The 14,077-nt window shown below is 37.8% G+C and overlaps 1 protein-coding gene across 2 annotated transcripts in view; it reads right to left on the bottom strand.

The window, feature by feature from the left end:
• CLTCL1 (clathrin heavy chain like 1) overlaps positions 1–14,077 on the bottom strand; it is a 97,188-nt gene that overhangs the window by 66,546 nt on the left and 16,565 nt on the right. For both annotated transcript variants that reach the window (XM_044243729.1, XM_044243730.1), the window contains exon 3: positions 11,080–11,348. In XM_044243729.1, the coding sequence (XP_044099664.1) occupies positions 11,080–11,348 (269 nt within the window). The remainder of the gene's footprint in view (positions 1–11,079; positions 11,349–14,077) is intronic.

Here is a 14,077-nt window from a genome sequence, read left to right as displayed (position 1 = left end):
CTTGTAACTGATGGTTACCAGAGAGGAGATGGGCAGGGGGACGGGGGTTAAATAAGTGGTGCAAATTAAGGAGTTGCACTTGTGATGAGGACCAGGTGTTTTACTGAAAGTGCTGAATCACTATATTGTATACCTGAAATCAATATTACACTGTATGTTAACTAACTGGAATTTAAATAAAAACTCAAGGGGGGTGGTGTACCTGGGTATACCTCAGTTTCAGTTACATGTTCCACTCTTGATTTTGGCTCACATCATTATCTCAGGGTCGTGGGACCAAGGTCTGTGTTGGACTCCGTGCAGAACTGCTTAAGATTGTTTCCCTCTCCTTCCGCCCCTCCCCCACTCGTGCTCTAATATAACTAAATAAATCTTAAAAAATAAATACTTAAGGGGTTATTAGATGGCTCAGTTAAGCATCCAACTCTTGATTTTGGCTCAGGTCATGATCTCAAGCTTGCCAGATCTAGACCAGCACTGGGCTCTGCACTGGGCATGGAGCCTACTTAAGATTCTCTTTCTCCCTTTGCTCCTTCCCACTCGTTCTCTAAAAAAAAAAAATAAATAAAACTTAAAAAAATATACATAATACTGCTATGAACATTTTATTTAAGTTTTCAGTAACATTTTTAATATATTTTTTAAAGATTTTATTTATTTGAGAGAGAATAAGAGCCAGAGGAATCATAGAGGGAGAGGGAGAAGCAGACACTGCTGAGCAGAGAGCCTGATACAAGGCTCAATCCCAGGATCCTGAGACCATGACCTGAACTGAAGAAGGCAGACACATAACTGAGCCACCTAGCCACCCCAGTAAAAATTTTTATCTTAAAGTCCATTTTATCTGATATTAAGATAGCCAATCCGGCTCTCTTTTGGATACAATTTGCCTGGTATATCTTTCCCATCCTTTTTTCAACCCACTCTATCTTTGAATTTAAAGTGTCTCTCCAGTAGACAGCATATATAGTTGGATTATGGATTTTTTTAAAAAATATTCTGCCAATCTCTGCCTTTTAAGTGTTCAATCCACTTGATGCAACTACGATAGGGTAAGATTTACTTCTGCCAGTTAACAATTTTTTCCCCTGTATGTCTCATGTCTTCTTTGCTCCTCTATTATTTCATTACCACCTTGTTTTATGTTAGATATTTTCTAGTGTGTCACTTCGATTATCTTGTTATTCCTTTTGTGATTTTTTTTTAAAAAGTCATTTTCAGGCGCCTGGGTGGCTCAGTGGGTTAAGCCGCTGCCTTCGGCTCAGGTCATGATCTCGGGGTCCTGGGATCGAGTCCCGCATCGGGCTCTCTGCTCAGCAGGGAGCCTGCTTCCTCCTCCTTCTCTCTCTACCTGCCTCTCTGCCTACTTGTAATCTCTCTCTGTCAAATAAATAAAATCTTTAAAAAAAAAAAATAAAAAAAATAAAAAGTCATTTTCTTTGTGGTTGCCTCAGGATTACAATCAATGTCCTCATTATTATATATAATATATAATTATATATAAAATATAAAATAAAATATATTATAAAATATAAATATATATTATATTATAAAATATAAAAAATTATAAAATAAAATATATTATATTATATATAATATATTATAATATATAATATATTATATAATTATATTATATTATATATAATATAATATAAATAGATAAATTATATATAATATATATTATTATATATAATAATGTCCAAATCTAATTTGGATTTGTATCAATATAATTTCTATACTATACAAAAATTTTGTTCCTTTATAGCTCCATTCCTTCCTTGCCTTTGTTCTATTGTCATAAAAGTGCATATTTATCTATTTTATATACCTATTAACACAGATTTATAATTATTGCTTCAGTAGTCATCTTTTAACTCACAAGAAAAGAGTCATAAACAAAGAGTCATAAACAAAACTACCTTTATTAGTCTTTTATATTTACCTATACAGTTGCTCATACCAGTGTTCTTTATTTCTTCATGTGGGTTTGGGTTACTGACTTGGGTCCCTTCATTTCCACCTGAAAGATTCTCTTGAGTATATCTTTTTTTTCTAAATTAATTAATTAATTTTATTATGCTAGTCACCGTTCAGTGCATCATTAGTTTTTGACGTAGTGTTCCATGACTCATTGTTTTGCATGTAACACCCAGGTCTCCACGCAGTATGTGCCCTCCTTAATACCCATTACCAGGCTCACCAACCCCCATCAACTCCCTCCCCTCTAAAACCCTCAGTTTGATTCCTGGAGTCCATAGTCACTCATGGTTTGTTTCCCCTCTGACTTTCCTCCCTTCATTTTCCCTTCCTTCTCCTAACGTTCTCCATGCTATTCCTTATGTTCCACAAATATGTGAGACCACATGATAATTGTCTTTCTCTGTTTAACTTATTTCACTTAGCATAATCTCCTCCAGTCCCATCCATGTTGAAGCAAATGTTGGGTATTCATCCTTTCTTCAGTATTTCTTATAGGGCAGATCTATTAGAGACAAATTCTCTCAGCTTTTGTTACCTGGTAATGTCTTAATCTCCCCTTCATTAGTTGAAGAATTTTGCGGGATATAGAATTCTTATTGACAATCTTTTAATTTTTTTTTTAAAGATTTTATCTATCCATTTGACAGACAGAGATCACAAGTAGGCAGAGGGGCAGGCAGAGAGAGAGAAAGGAGGAAGCAGGCTCGCCGCTGAGCAGAGAGCCTGATGCGGGACTTGATCCCAGGACCCCGAGATCATAACCCGAGCCAAAGGCAGAGGCCCAACCCACTAAGCCACCCAGGCGCCCTAATTTTTTTTTTAATTTATTTGACAGACAGAGATCATAAGTAGGCAGAGAGGCAGGCAGAGAGAGAGGAGGAAGCAGGCTCCCTGCTGAGCAGAGAGCCTGATGCAGGGCTGGATCCCAGGACCCTGGGATCATGACCTGAGCCGAAAGCAGAGGCTTTAACCCACTGAGCCACCCAGGCACCCTGATCTTTTAATTTTTTTAAAGCACTTTGATTATATCATACCACTGCCTTCTGGCCTGGATGGTTTCTCATAAGAAATCAGTTGTTAATCTTATTGAGAGTCCACTGTACAAGATTAGTTTGCTTCTTTCTTACTGTTGTCAAGATTCTTTGTCTTTTGATAGTTTAATTATGATACATCTGGGTGTGGATCTCTTTGAGGTTCCTGGTTATGCAGATTAATGGTTTTCATCAAATTTGCTATGTTCAGGGCCATTATTTCTTCAAATATTCTTTCTTCCCCTTTCTTTCTCTCCTTCTTGTGTGACTTTCAGTATGTGCACTGGCCCACTTGAATGGTATTCTACAAATCTATGAGGGGTTTTTTTGTTTTTTGTTTTTTAAAGTAGGCTCTGTGCCCAACATGGGGCCTGGGCTCAATCCTTAGGCCAAGGCACAATCAACTGAGCCAGCCAGGCATCCCACAGGTGGTTGCTGTTGTTTTAAATACCTCTTAGTTCTTTATTGTTACGGTTTGTATGGAAAGAGTGTTCTTATACTTTCTTTAGTTTTTTGGGCATGCTTTCCATCAGTTCTTTGAAAATATTTAAAATAGCTGACTTACAGTCTTTTTGAAAGCTGCTCCAATGTCTGGGCTTCCTCAAAACAGTCTCTACTGACTACTTTTTCCCCCTTTGAGTATAGGCTATACTTTGTTTTTTTGCATATTTCATTTTTGCTGCTATTGTGGAAAGCTGGAAACTTTAAATAACATAAAGTGACAACTCTGGAAATCAGATACTCCCCCCACCACAACTTCCTGGGTTTATTGTAGTTGTTCAACAAATTTCCTGAAGTAATTCTGTAAAGTCTGTATTATTTGTCGTATGTGTTCACTGAGGTCTCTTCTGAGCTTAGTGGTCAGTTAATAATTTGAAAGAGATTCCTTAAATGCCTTGAATCTCAGCCTTTGCTGAGAGAGTATATGTATGTTGAGACATGCCTTCAATACTCTGGCAGGCAGCTTACAATACTGCATTGGCCTTCGGCCTTCACATCCTGCTTGTACAGAGCCTTAAGATCAGTCAGGGCTTAAGGCCCTGTCAATTCTTTCTTGGGCAGGTGCAGAGCTCTGTGCATGTATATAGTTGTCTAGTTTCCCAAGAATATGCTGAAACTTTTGAAAGCCCCTGCGAACATCTCATTCCACAGCTTTTCATTAAAAAATTTTTAAAGCCAGGGGTGCCTGGGTGGCTCAGTGGGTTAAAGTCTCTGCCTTCAGCTCAGGTCATGATCCCAGGGTCCTGGGATGGAGCCCTGCATCGCATCGGGCTCTCTGCTCAGCAGGGAGCCTGCTTCCTCCCAGCCTCTGCCTGCCTCTCTGCCTACTTGTGATCTCTGTCAAATAAATAAATAAAATCTTAAAAAAAATTTTTTTTTAAAGCTGGCTTCTTATTTTTCTGAACTACTAAGATCCCCACAGGCAGCTGTGATGTTAAACAACAACTGCTGATGGTGTATCACAAGTGTCCCAAGAGATAAGGCCATCTGCACCAAGCAAGAGTGAGTCAAGTCAAATAAAAGGTAAGGTTTGTGAATGGAGATTTCCAAAGAACTACTAGGTAGGTGAAATAATGACATTTCTCTGGGAAAGGTGTTTTTGGGGAAGCTCTAAACATTCCTAGCCTCCTTCAGAGGCTGTAAGGTTGCTGTATTTTACCAGCTGGTGGAACTTTGGTTATCAAGGCCATCAGAAAACTGTACAAAGAGGGATGGGAACAGCACAAGTTAAAATGTCGCCAAGCTTGTTATTCTGAGATGTAGCAAATTTTCTTAAATAAAAGTTCTTTGGATTTTTGTAAACCTATTAATTTCCAGACATCTGAAAAAAACTGTTTTTTCTAAAAAAAAATATTTTATTTACTTATTTGACAGAGAGAGAGAGAGCACAAATAGGCAGAGTAGTAGACAGGGAAAGGGAGAAGCAGGCTCTCCACTGAGCAGGGAGCCCAATGTGGGGCTCAATCCCAGGACCCTGGGATCATGACCAGAGCCGAAGGCAGATGCTTAATTGACTGGGCCACCTGGATGTCCCTGAGAAAGCTGATTTTGAGAATTTTTGCCGGCACTACTTTTATGGAGGGGATTTTCAAAGGTCCTCACTTCACCATTCTTGCTGATGTCCTGTGTGTAATATTTTATGTTTTACATATTTTACATTTCTCTGGGGTATATAAGTGGAATTTCTACATCACATGGTAACTCTACATTCAACTTTTGGAAGAACTGCTAAACTATTTTCCCTCATAGCTATGTGTTTTACATTCCTACCAGCAATGTATGAGGGTTCCAATTTCTCTACACCCTTGGCAACATTTGTTACTGCTGATCTTTTTGATTATAGCCATCCTAGTAGGTTGAGTGAAGTGACACCACATTTTGTGGGAGGGTTTCTGTTTTGTTAAGTAAGCTCTTCACCCACAGTAGGATTTGAACTCATGATCTAAGATCAAGAGTGGCATGCTCTACTGACTGAGCCAGTCAGCCGCCTCTCACACTATGTTTTCAATTTATATTTCCACACGGACTAATGATATTGAACATCTTTTCATGTGTTATTGGGCATGTAGATAACTTTTTGGAGAAATATCTGTTCAAATCTTTTTTTTTTTAAGATTTTATTTATTTATTTGACAGACACATCACAAGTAGTCAGAGAGGCAAGTAGAGAGAGGAAGGGAAGCAGGCTCCCTGCTGAGCAGAGAGCCTGATGCAGGGCTCAATCCCTGAGCTGAAGGCAGAGGCTTTAACCCACTGAGCCACCCAGGCACCCCTCAAATCATATTTTATTAAAAAAAAAGGTGTATATTTTATTTTGCCTTTTTTATTACTGAGTTGTAAGATTCTTTAAATATTCTGGATACAAGTCCCTTATCAGATATATGATCTTGAAATATTTTCTCCAAATGGCAGGTTATTTTTTCACTTTCTTGATGGTATCATTTGTAGCACAAAAGATTTTAATTTTGCTTTTATATGTTTTTCTTTTGTTGCTCATGCTTTTGATGCTGCATTTACAAAGGTTCTGCTTAACTCAAGGTCACTAAGATTTGCTCCTATGTTATCTTCTAAGAGTTTTACAGCTTCAGCTTTTACATTTGGGTCTGATCCATTTTGAGTTAATTTTTAGTATGATGAGAGGTATGGGTTTAGCTTCATGCTTTTGTATATATGGATAGCCAGTAATCCCAAACCATCTGTTGAACAGACTATTCTTTCCTCTGTTGAACTGTCTTGGCATCCTTATTAAAAAACCCAACAGACTATAAACGTAAGAGTATTATTTACAGACTCTCAATTCTACCTTATTGATCTATGTGTCTATTTCTATTTTAGTACCAAACTGTCTTGATTTTTTTTAATATTTTACTTATTTATTTGACAGAGAGAGATCACAAGTAGGCAGAAAGGCAGGCAGAGGGAGAGGGGGAAGCAGGCTCCCCGCTGAGCAGAGAACCCAATGCGGGGCTCAATCCCAGAACCCTGAGACCACGACCCACGCCAAAGGCAGAGGCCCAAACCACTGAGCCACCCAGGCACCCCAACTGTCTTGATCATTGTAGGTTTGTAGTAAGCTTTGAAATTGGGAAGTATGAGTACTCTTATTTTGTTGTTTTCATCAAGACTTGTTTTGGCTCTTTTGAGTTTCCTGCAATTCCACATGATTTTAGGGTTAGCTTATCAATTTCTAAGAACTTAGCTGATATTCTGATAGGGATTACAGTGAATTTGCAGATCAGGCTGGGGAGTACTAACATCTTAAAAATATTAACTATTATGATCCACGAGCATGAGATGTTTTCCCATCTATTTAGATCTTCTTTAATTACTTTCAACAAGTGTTTCATAGTTTTAAGGATATAAGTTAAATACTTCTTTCGTTAAATTTATCCCTAAGTATCTTATTCTTTTTGATGCTGTGAATGAAATTTCATTTCTGAATTGTTCATTGCAAGTATGTAGGAACACAACTGATTTCTGTATACTGATCCTGTACTCTACAACCTAGTACTTGTTAGTTCTAGAATTTTTTATTAGATACCTTAATATTGTCAATATATAAAATCATGTCATCTGCAAACAGAGATAGCTATAATTCTTCCTTTCAAACCAGGATGTCTTGTATTCTTTTCTGATTGCTCTAACTAGATCTCTAGTCTGATGTTGAACAGAAGTGGCAAAAGTAGGTATCTCTGTCTTGTTCTGATCTTGGGAAAAATTTCAGTCTTTCACTATTAAGTACAATGCTAGTTGTTTTTCTCTGAAGCCCTTTATCAGGTTAAGAAAGTTCCTTTCTATTCCTAGTTTGTTGAGCATTTTTATCATGAAATGTGTTGGTTTTATCATGTGCTTTTTCTGCATCTGCTGAGATGACCAAAAGGTTTTTGTCTTTTATTCTATTAATATTGTTCATTATTTGAATTGATTTTTGAATATTAACCTACCTGGTACTCCCAGATAATTCCCACTTGGTCATGATATACAATTCTTTTTATATGTTGCTGGATACAGTTCACTAGTATATTGTTGAAGATTTCTGCATCTACAATCAGAGGAGAGAGTGGCCTACAATTTTCTTGTGATGTCTTTGTTTTTGGTATCTGGGTACTAATGGGCCTCATAGAATGAACTGAGAGGTACTCCCTCCTCTTCTATGTTTTGGAAAAGTTTGTGAAGGATTAGTACTAATTTTTCTTTGAATATTTGGTAGAATTAACCAGTGAAACCATCTGGGTCAGAGTTTTTCTTTGTGGGTAGTTTTTCCATTACTAATTGAGTGTCTTAATTTATTGTATAGGCCTATTCAGAATTTCTACTTCTTCTTGAGTCATTTTCAGTAATCTATGTCTTCCCGGGAACTAGTCCTTTCATCTAAGTTATTTAATTTACTGGTATACAATATTCTTGTAGTCTCTACTAATCCTTTTTATTTCAATATGGTTTGTCCCAACTGTTCCAGTAAATAAAGTTGTACTGGCATGAAGCCATGGCTATTCATTTACATACTGTCTAAGTCTGCCTGTATTAAAACTTCACAGCTGAGTAGTTGTGACAGAGACCAAATATTTTTGGCCCACAAAGCAAAAAACATTCACTATCTAAGCCTTTATAGAAAAAATATGCTGACCTCTGGCTAAGAAGAATAAAATACTTGAAGTACTCAGGTCAAACTGGAGCAAAGGGCTTTTGAGAAAGTATCAGAGGCAGTTAAAAAGTGGAATGAATTAACTATGATCTAGTTTTGTAAGTATCAGCTTAAAGCTTCATTCCAACCCCTCAGACCTCATCATTTCTGGAGGAACAAATTTATTTCCAGACCAGATTCAGTACAAAGACTGAGCTTCATGAAATAAAGAGGAAATTCAAAAACAAAAAGTATTTTGGGCAAGTATTTGGGAAGAGTGATAAACGCTAAACTGTGACTAATTTTGTTCCTTGGTTGAGGGTCCTATATATTGAGGGCCTTCTTTCTGAAAGCAACATAAAGGCTCAAAAAGCACAGCTTTCTCATTGATTCTTGAATAGCATGAAGGGCTAGGGAAGAGGGATCTTCCAGCTCCCCTCCTGGCTTCACAAAGGTAGAGTGAATCAATATTTTCTTTTTGTGCCCATACCACCTTGAAAATTCACCAAGACAGCATATGTCATACAGGTTTTACCTGTTTGTGACTCTCTCATGATTCATTCATCCCAGCATCTGCAGGCTCCATGTAAGTTACACTCCTCACCCCTCACATCACAAACACTTCCCTGACGTCATTTCCATTAGCAACACCAGAACTGTGTGCAATCTCTGCCTATCGTAAGAGCCAGCAACATCTAATTCCTTTCAATAGAAAACCAAAGGTTGAGTTTCCACATCAGAAAAACTCCATACACAGCATCTATCTAGGGTTAGTAACTCCGCAAGAGGAAATTATTCCAGATAACAAATGCTACATCACAGAAAATGTCCTAGGTGTAAAATTATTCCTTTTATGGAAGCCTGGGCAATCAGACTCAAACAAGATGTCATGGGTGAATCATTATAATGTTATTATCATGTGCAGGAGCAATGGGAATGCCCATTATTCCAGATATGATATGCGGTTTCCTACAAATATATTCTCATTCCAGCTTAACCTGACAATAAGAAGTAACTGGGGCTGAAAGGAAGCCATGGGCCTATCACTAAAAGGCTCTGTGATTAAGTAAGTTCCCTTAAGTTACACCAAATAACTACCAGGTCACCTGAGGAGACAAACTCATCAGTGTAATACAGAGATGAAGGGTTAGAGCAGAGGTACTTCAACTCTGACCTCATCTATGCCTCAGAATTCTGAGACAAATGTTAGGCCATCTTCGAACTCTCCTCTCCCTGAGAGGCATCCCATGCATCACCAAGTTCTAGCCACTTCACCTCTAAAATCTCAAGCCTTGCCTCGTGGCACTTGGCTGGCTGAGTCGGTATAGCATATGACCCTTTTTTTTTTTTAAGATTTTATTTATTTATTTGACAGAGGAAGACACAACAAGAGAGAAGGAACACAAGCAGGGGGAGTGGGAGAGGGATAAGCAGGTTTCCCGCCAAGCAGGGAGCCCGATGTGGGACTCAATCCCAGGACCCTGGCATCATGGTCTGAGCTGAAGGCAGACACCAAACAACTGAGCCACCCAGGCACCCTGAGCATGTGACTCTTGATCTTAGGGTCATGAGTTTGAGCCCCACTTTGAGTGTTGAGATATAAAATCTCAAGCCTTGCCTCTCCTGTTCATCTCCAATGCCAGTGCTTCCATCTAAATCACTCATGGCTCACTTCTCCTGGGAGTTACAGAGTAGAGGAGACTCCCAAAGTGGAGAGAAGTATCTGTTCCATCTTCGCTCTCTCTTCACCTTTCTCATATATATCTTTACTTCAGAACACATTATAAGGCTTTCTTCCTGTATCTGCCTGTCAACTAGCTTCCCAGCCTCCAGTCTTCATGGTGGGCCCTCTTTAACATCACTGATAGCATTATTCTGACCCCATTATGCTGCGGAGAAGGAAAATAAATCATATCACTCTCACTTTAAAATCTGCTGCAGAATTCCAACTGCCAGCAGCATGCACCTCAGTCTTGTCTCTACCCATCTCTTACCCTTGCCCCTCTAGCTGCCTCTTAAGCATCTGATAGGTATTAGACAAAGTGATGACCCCAGACTCCCAGAAAGAGCCATTCACACAGCTTCCTTTCCAAGTGCACTCTTAAAGGTGGCAAAACACAGCTTAGAGGCCCCCTCTGTCATGGGGCCTCTCTGACTTAAGGTATTCTCACACAGCACTCTCTTCAAATGTCTGACAGTTTTCTAGGTGCTAGAATCCCACATTTATACTTTTCCCACTAGGCTATGGAAGATGATTTAATGGCCAGCATTAGCTAATAAAGATCTAAAGTCATACATCCTGTAGTCAAGTATCTGGTGACTAGATTAGCCACCAAGAACGAAAAAAGGAAGCACAGCAGAAAGTTACCCCTTTCATCATAAAAGTTTATGAATTAGTAGGAACCCCTGGGTGGTACAGTCAGTATTAAGTGTCTAACTCTTGGTTTTGGCTCAGGTCATGATCTCAAGGTTGTGAGATCAAGCCCCACATCAGGCTCTCTTCTCAGCGAGGAGTCTGCTTAAGACTTTTTCTCCCTCTCCTCCCGCTGCCTCTCCCTCCTGTGCTCACTTGCTTTCTCTTCAATAAATTTTTAAAAAGTGTATGAATTAGTAATATTCCATTAAAGCCCTTAAAATAGAGCCCTAAAACTACCTCCCATAAACCTATAGGTTCCAAGTCACTCTACAAAATTCCTCAGCAGTTCACTTCTCAAAACTGTGTCAGAAATAGTTTTCAGGATGAATATCAGTAATCTGATGAAATGCAGTGTAGACAATGGGCCAAAGTTAATCTAAAATTCTTATGTTATCCAAAGTTTGCATTTCTTGTTACCTCTATTTCTTTTAGGCCTGGGCCTATTTCTTCTGCCTCACACCTGTACCAACTTCAGTATTACACCTCTACATTGCATCAGACCTTCTTGAAGGCAGCCAAAACCTTACCTGAGCTGAGATGCCAATGAGGAGCAGCCACTTCTGGTACTCATCAGTCCGGTAGTGGATCATCTGGCACCCTGCCAGACTGGCATGTCTATCAAACATCTTCATGGGTTGAGAGTCACCTTCCATGCTCCAGTGGTAGACTGTGGTCTCAGTCACCAGGGCAACAGTGTTTACAGAGACCCATTTCCAGAATATCACCTCTTCTGCCATTGTATGAGACTTCATTTTACTCTTCATCTCAATATTAAAGATTTGAAGTGTCTTCCCAGCTAGTATTTGATGTGATGAAGATTAGAGAAAGATAAATTAAAAATCTAAAAGACAAATTCTTACACTCTTAATCTGAATCCTTTTAATATTATTTTAAGTTGTACTACTTATAGGTAATTTGATTAAGAAGGGAAAAGAGCTGCCTGAGTGCAATTAACCACACTTTGATGTCTTAATATTGAGAAAAGCCTTCTTCCTCAGAAGAATATAAAAGTGTATGAATAACAATTAGAAATTAGTTCTTTTGAAGCAACTATCAAGAGAATCAATTTTAAATTGGTATCTTCTAGTTTTAAAATAGTTTCCTGGGTAAGTTAGCAAAAACAAGACATTCTTTCTTTGTCTGGTGCCTCCAACTTTCAGGAAAGAATACCATCATCCCTTCAAATTAAACAACTTCTCCAGAAAACAGGGTCATTTTGTCTTAAATTTTAGACTAGTGATGTCAAACAGAATTTTCTACAACATTGGAAATGTTTTGCACTTGCACTTCTAGTATGGAAGACCCTAGCTACACATGGCTATTAGGTACTTGAAATGTGTCTGCTAAGACACATTTAAGGAAACTGAACTTTTACTTTCATTTAAGTTTAATTAATTTAAATTGAAATAGCTTCACATGGCTAGCATCCAATGGGACAGCTAGGTTCTAGAAAAAGACTTTAGCATCCATCCTCTGGCAAGAGACTCCTGTTGTTTCCACCTCTGATAAAAAGCTAAGTTCTGATCTTTGTATCTATGCAAAACTCAGAGCTAACATGAAATACTGCTTCCTCCCAAATCAGGACCAACACAAGGATTATTTCTCTGACCACTTCTACCTGGCACTGTATTGGATATCCTAGCTACTGTAATAACACGAGAAAAGTGAAAGGCATAAAGATGAAGGAGGAAATAAAACTGCCTTTATTCACAAACAACTTTTACAAAGAAAATCCTAAGGAATTTACAAATCTACAAAGCCATTATCAGAACTAATAGGCGACTATTAACAATACTGCAGGGTATGAGGTCAATATACAAAAATATCAATTGAATTCCCAGATGCCAGCAGCAAACAATTTGGAAATAAAATTTTTAAAAGAACTGTAATATCACTAAAAGGAAAACAAAGTCCCTGCCAACCAAGAATCCTATATCCAGCAAATCTGTCTTTCAAATACGAGGGAGAAATCAAGACATTCTAAGATAGAGAGAAGTTAAGGCAGTTTGTTACCACAGCACTAAAGGAAGTCCTGCAGACTGAAATGAAAGGACATTATATAGTAATTTAAAGCCATATGAATAAATAAAGATCCCAATAAAGGTAAATACATGGGTGATTATAAAAGCTTGTACTTTTGTAACTTTGGCTTATAACTCTACTTTTTGTTTTCAACATGATTTAATAGACTAAAACATTACAAAAATCACTGAGTATTATAACTGGTTTGTAACTACACTTTTTGTTTTCTATATAACTCAAGAAATGAATGCATTAGAAAGAATTAATGTATGCTTTTGGACAAATTATGTATAAAGATGTAATTCTGTGACAGTAACAATAAAAGAGGTGGGAATGGAGATGTAAAAGTACAGACTTTTTGTATGTTATTGATGTTAAACTGGCAAAATTTCAAATTAAACTGTTACAACTTCAGGATGTTAAACGCAGTCCCCAAAGCAAATAAATAAATAAACAAACAAACAAAAAACAGCTATAGAATGTACACAAAAGAAACAAGAAGAAATTTAAATGTTTTCACTGAAAAAAAATCAACTAAACATAAGCAAAGATAGTAATACAGGAAATGAAGGACAAAAAAGCATAAAGTATATGAAAAACAAATAGTGAAATGATAGAAGTCCTTCCTCATCATTAATACATTAACTGTAAATGGATCAAAAGATACAGACTGGCAGAACAGATATAAAAACATGATTCAACTATATGCTGTCTACGAAGACTCACTTTAGATCCAAAGACACAAAGAGGTCAAAATGAAAGGATGAAAAAAGATATTCCATGTAAATTGTAATCAAAAGAGAGCAGGGATGGTTAATTTCAGACAAAATAAACTTTGAATCAAAGAAGATTGCAAGCAACAAAGAAATACATCATGCTAAGTGAAATAATCCAATCATAAAAAACCAAATACTGTATGATTCTACATATATTAGGTAGGTAGACCAGCCAAAATCATAGAGACAGAAAGTAGAATGGTGGTTCTAGGGACTGGAAGAGAAAGGAATGAGCAGTTACTGTTTAATGAGTACAGTGTTTCAGTTTTGCAGAAGTAAAATAGTTCTGATCTTAATGGGTGTACAACAATATGAATATATTTAATACCACTGAACTATACACTAAAAAATAGTTAAGATAATAAACTTCATTATATTTGGCCACAACCCTTTTTTTAAAAAAAGATTTTATTTACTTATTTGACAGACAGAGATCACAAGTAGGCAGAGAGGCAGGCAGAGAGAGAGAAGGAAGCAGGCTCCCTGCTGAGCAGAGAGCCCGATGTGGGGCTCGATCCCAGGACCCTGAGATCATGACCTGAGCCAAAGGTAGAGGCTTTAACCCACTGAGTCACCCAGGCATCCCACAACTCTTTTTTTTTGTAAGATTTTATTTATTTATTTATTTGACAGAGAGAGAGAGAGAGATCACAAGCAGGCAGAGAGGCAGGCAGAGAGAGAGGGGAAATCAGGATCCCCGCTGAGCAGAGAACCCAATGCAGGGCTT

Source organism: Neovison vison, chromosome 3, assembly GCF_020171115.1.
Source record: "Neovison vison isolate M4711 chromosome 3, ASM_NN_V1, whole genome shotgun sequence".
In the NCBI taxonomy this organism is placed as follows: Eukaryota; Metazoa; Chordata; class Mammalia; order Carnivora; family Mustelidae; genus Neogale; species Neogale vison.
This window is presented reverse-complemented; position numbering and strand designations above follow the sequence as displayed.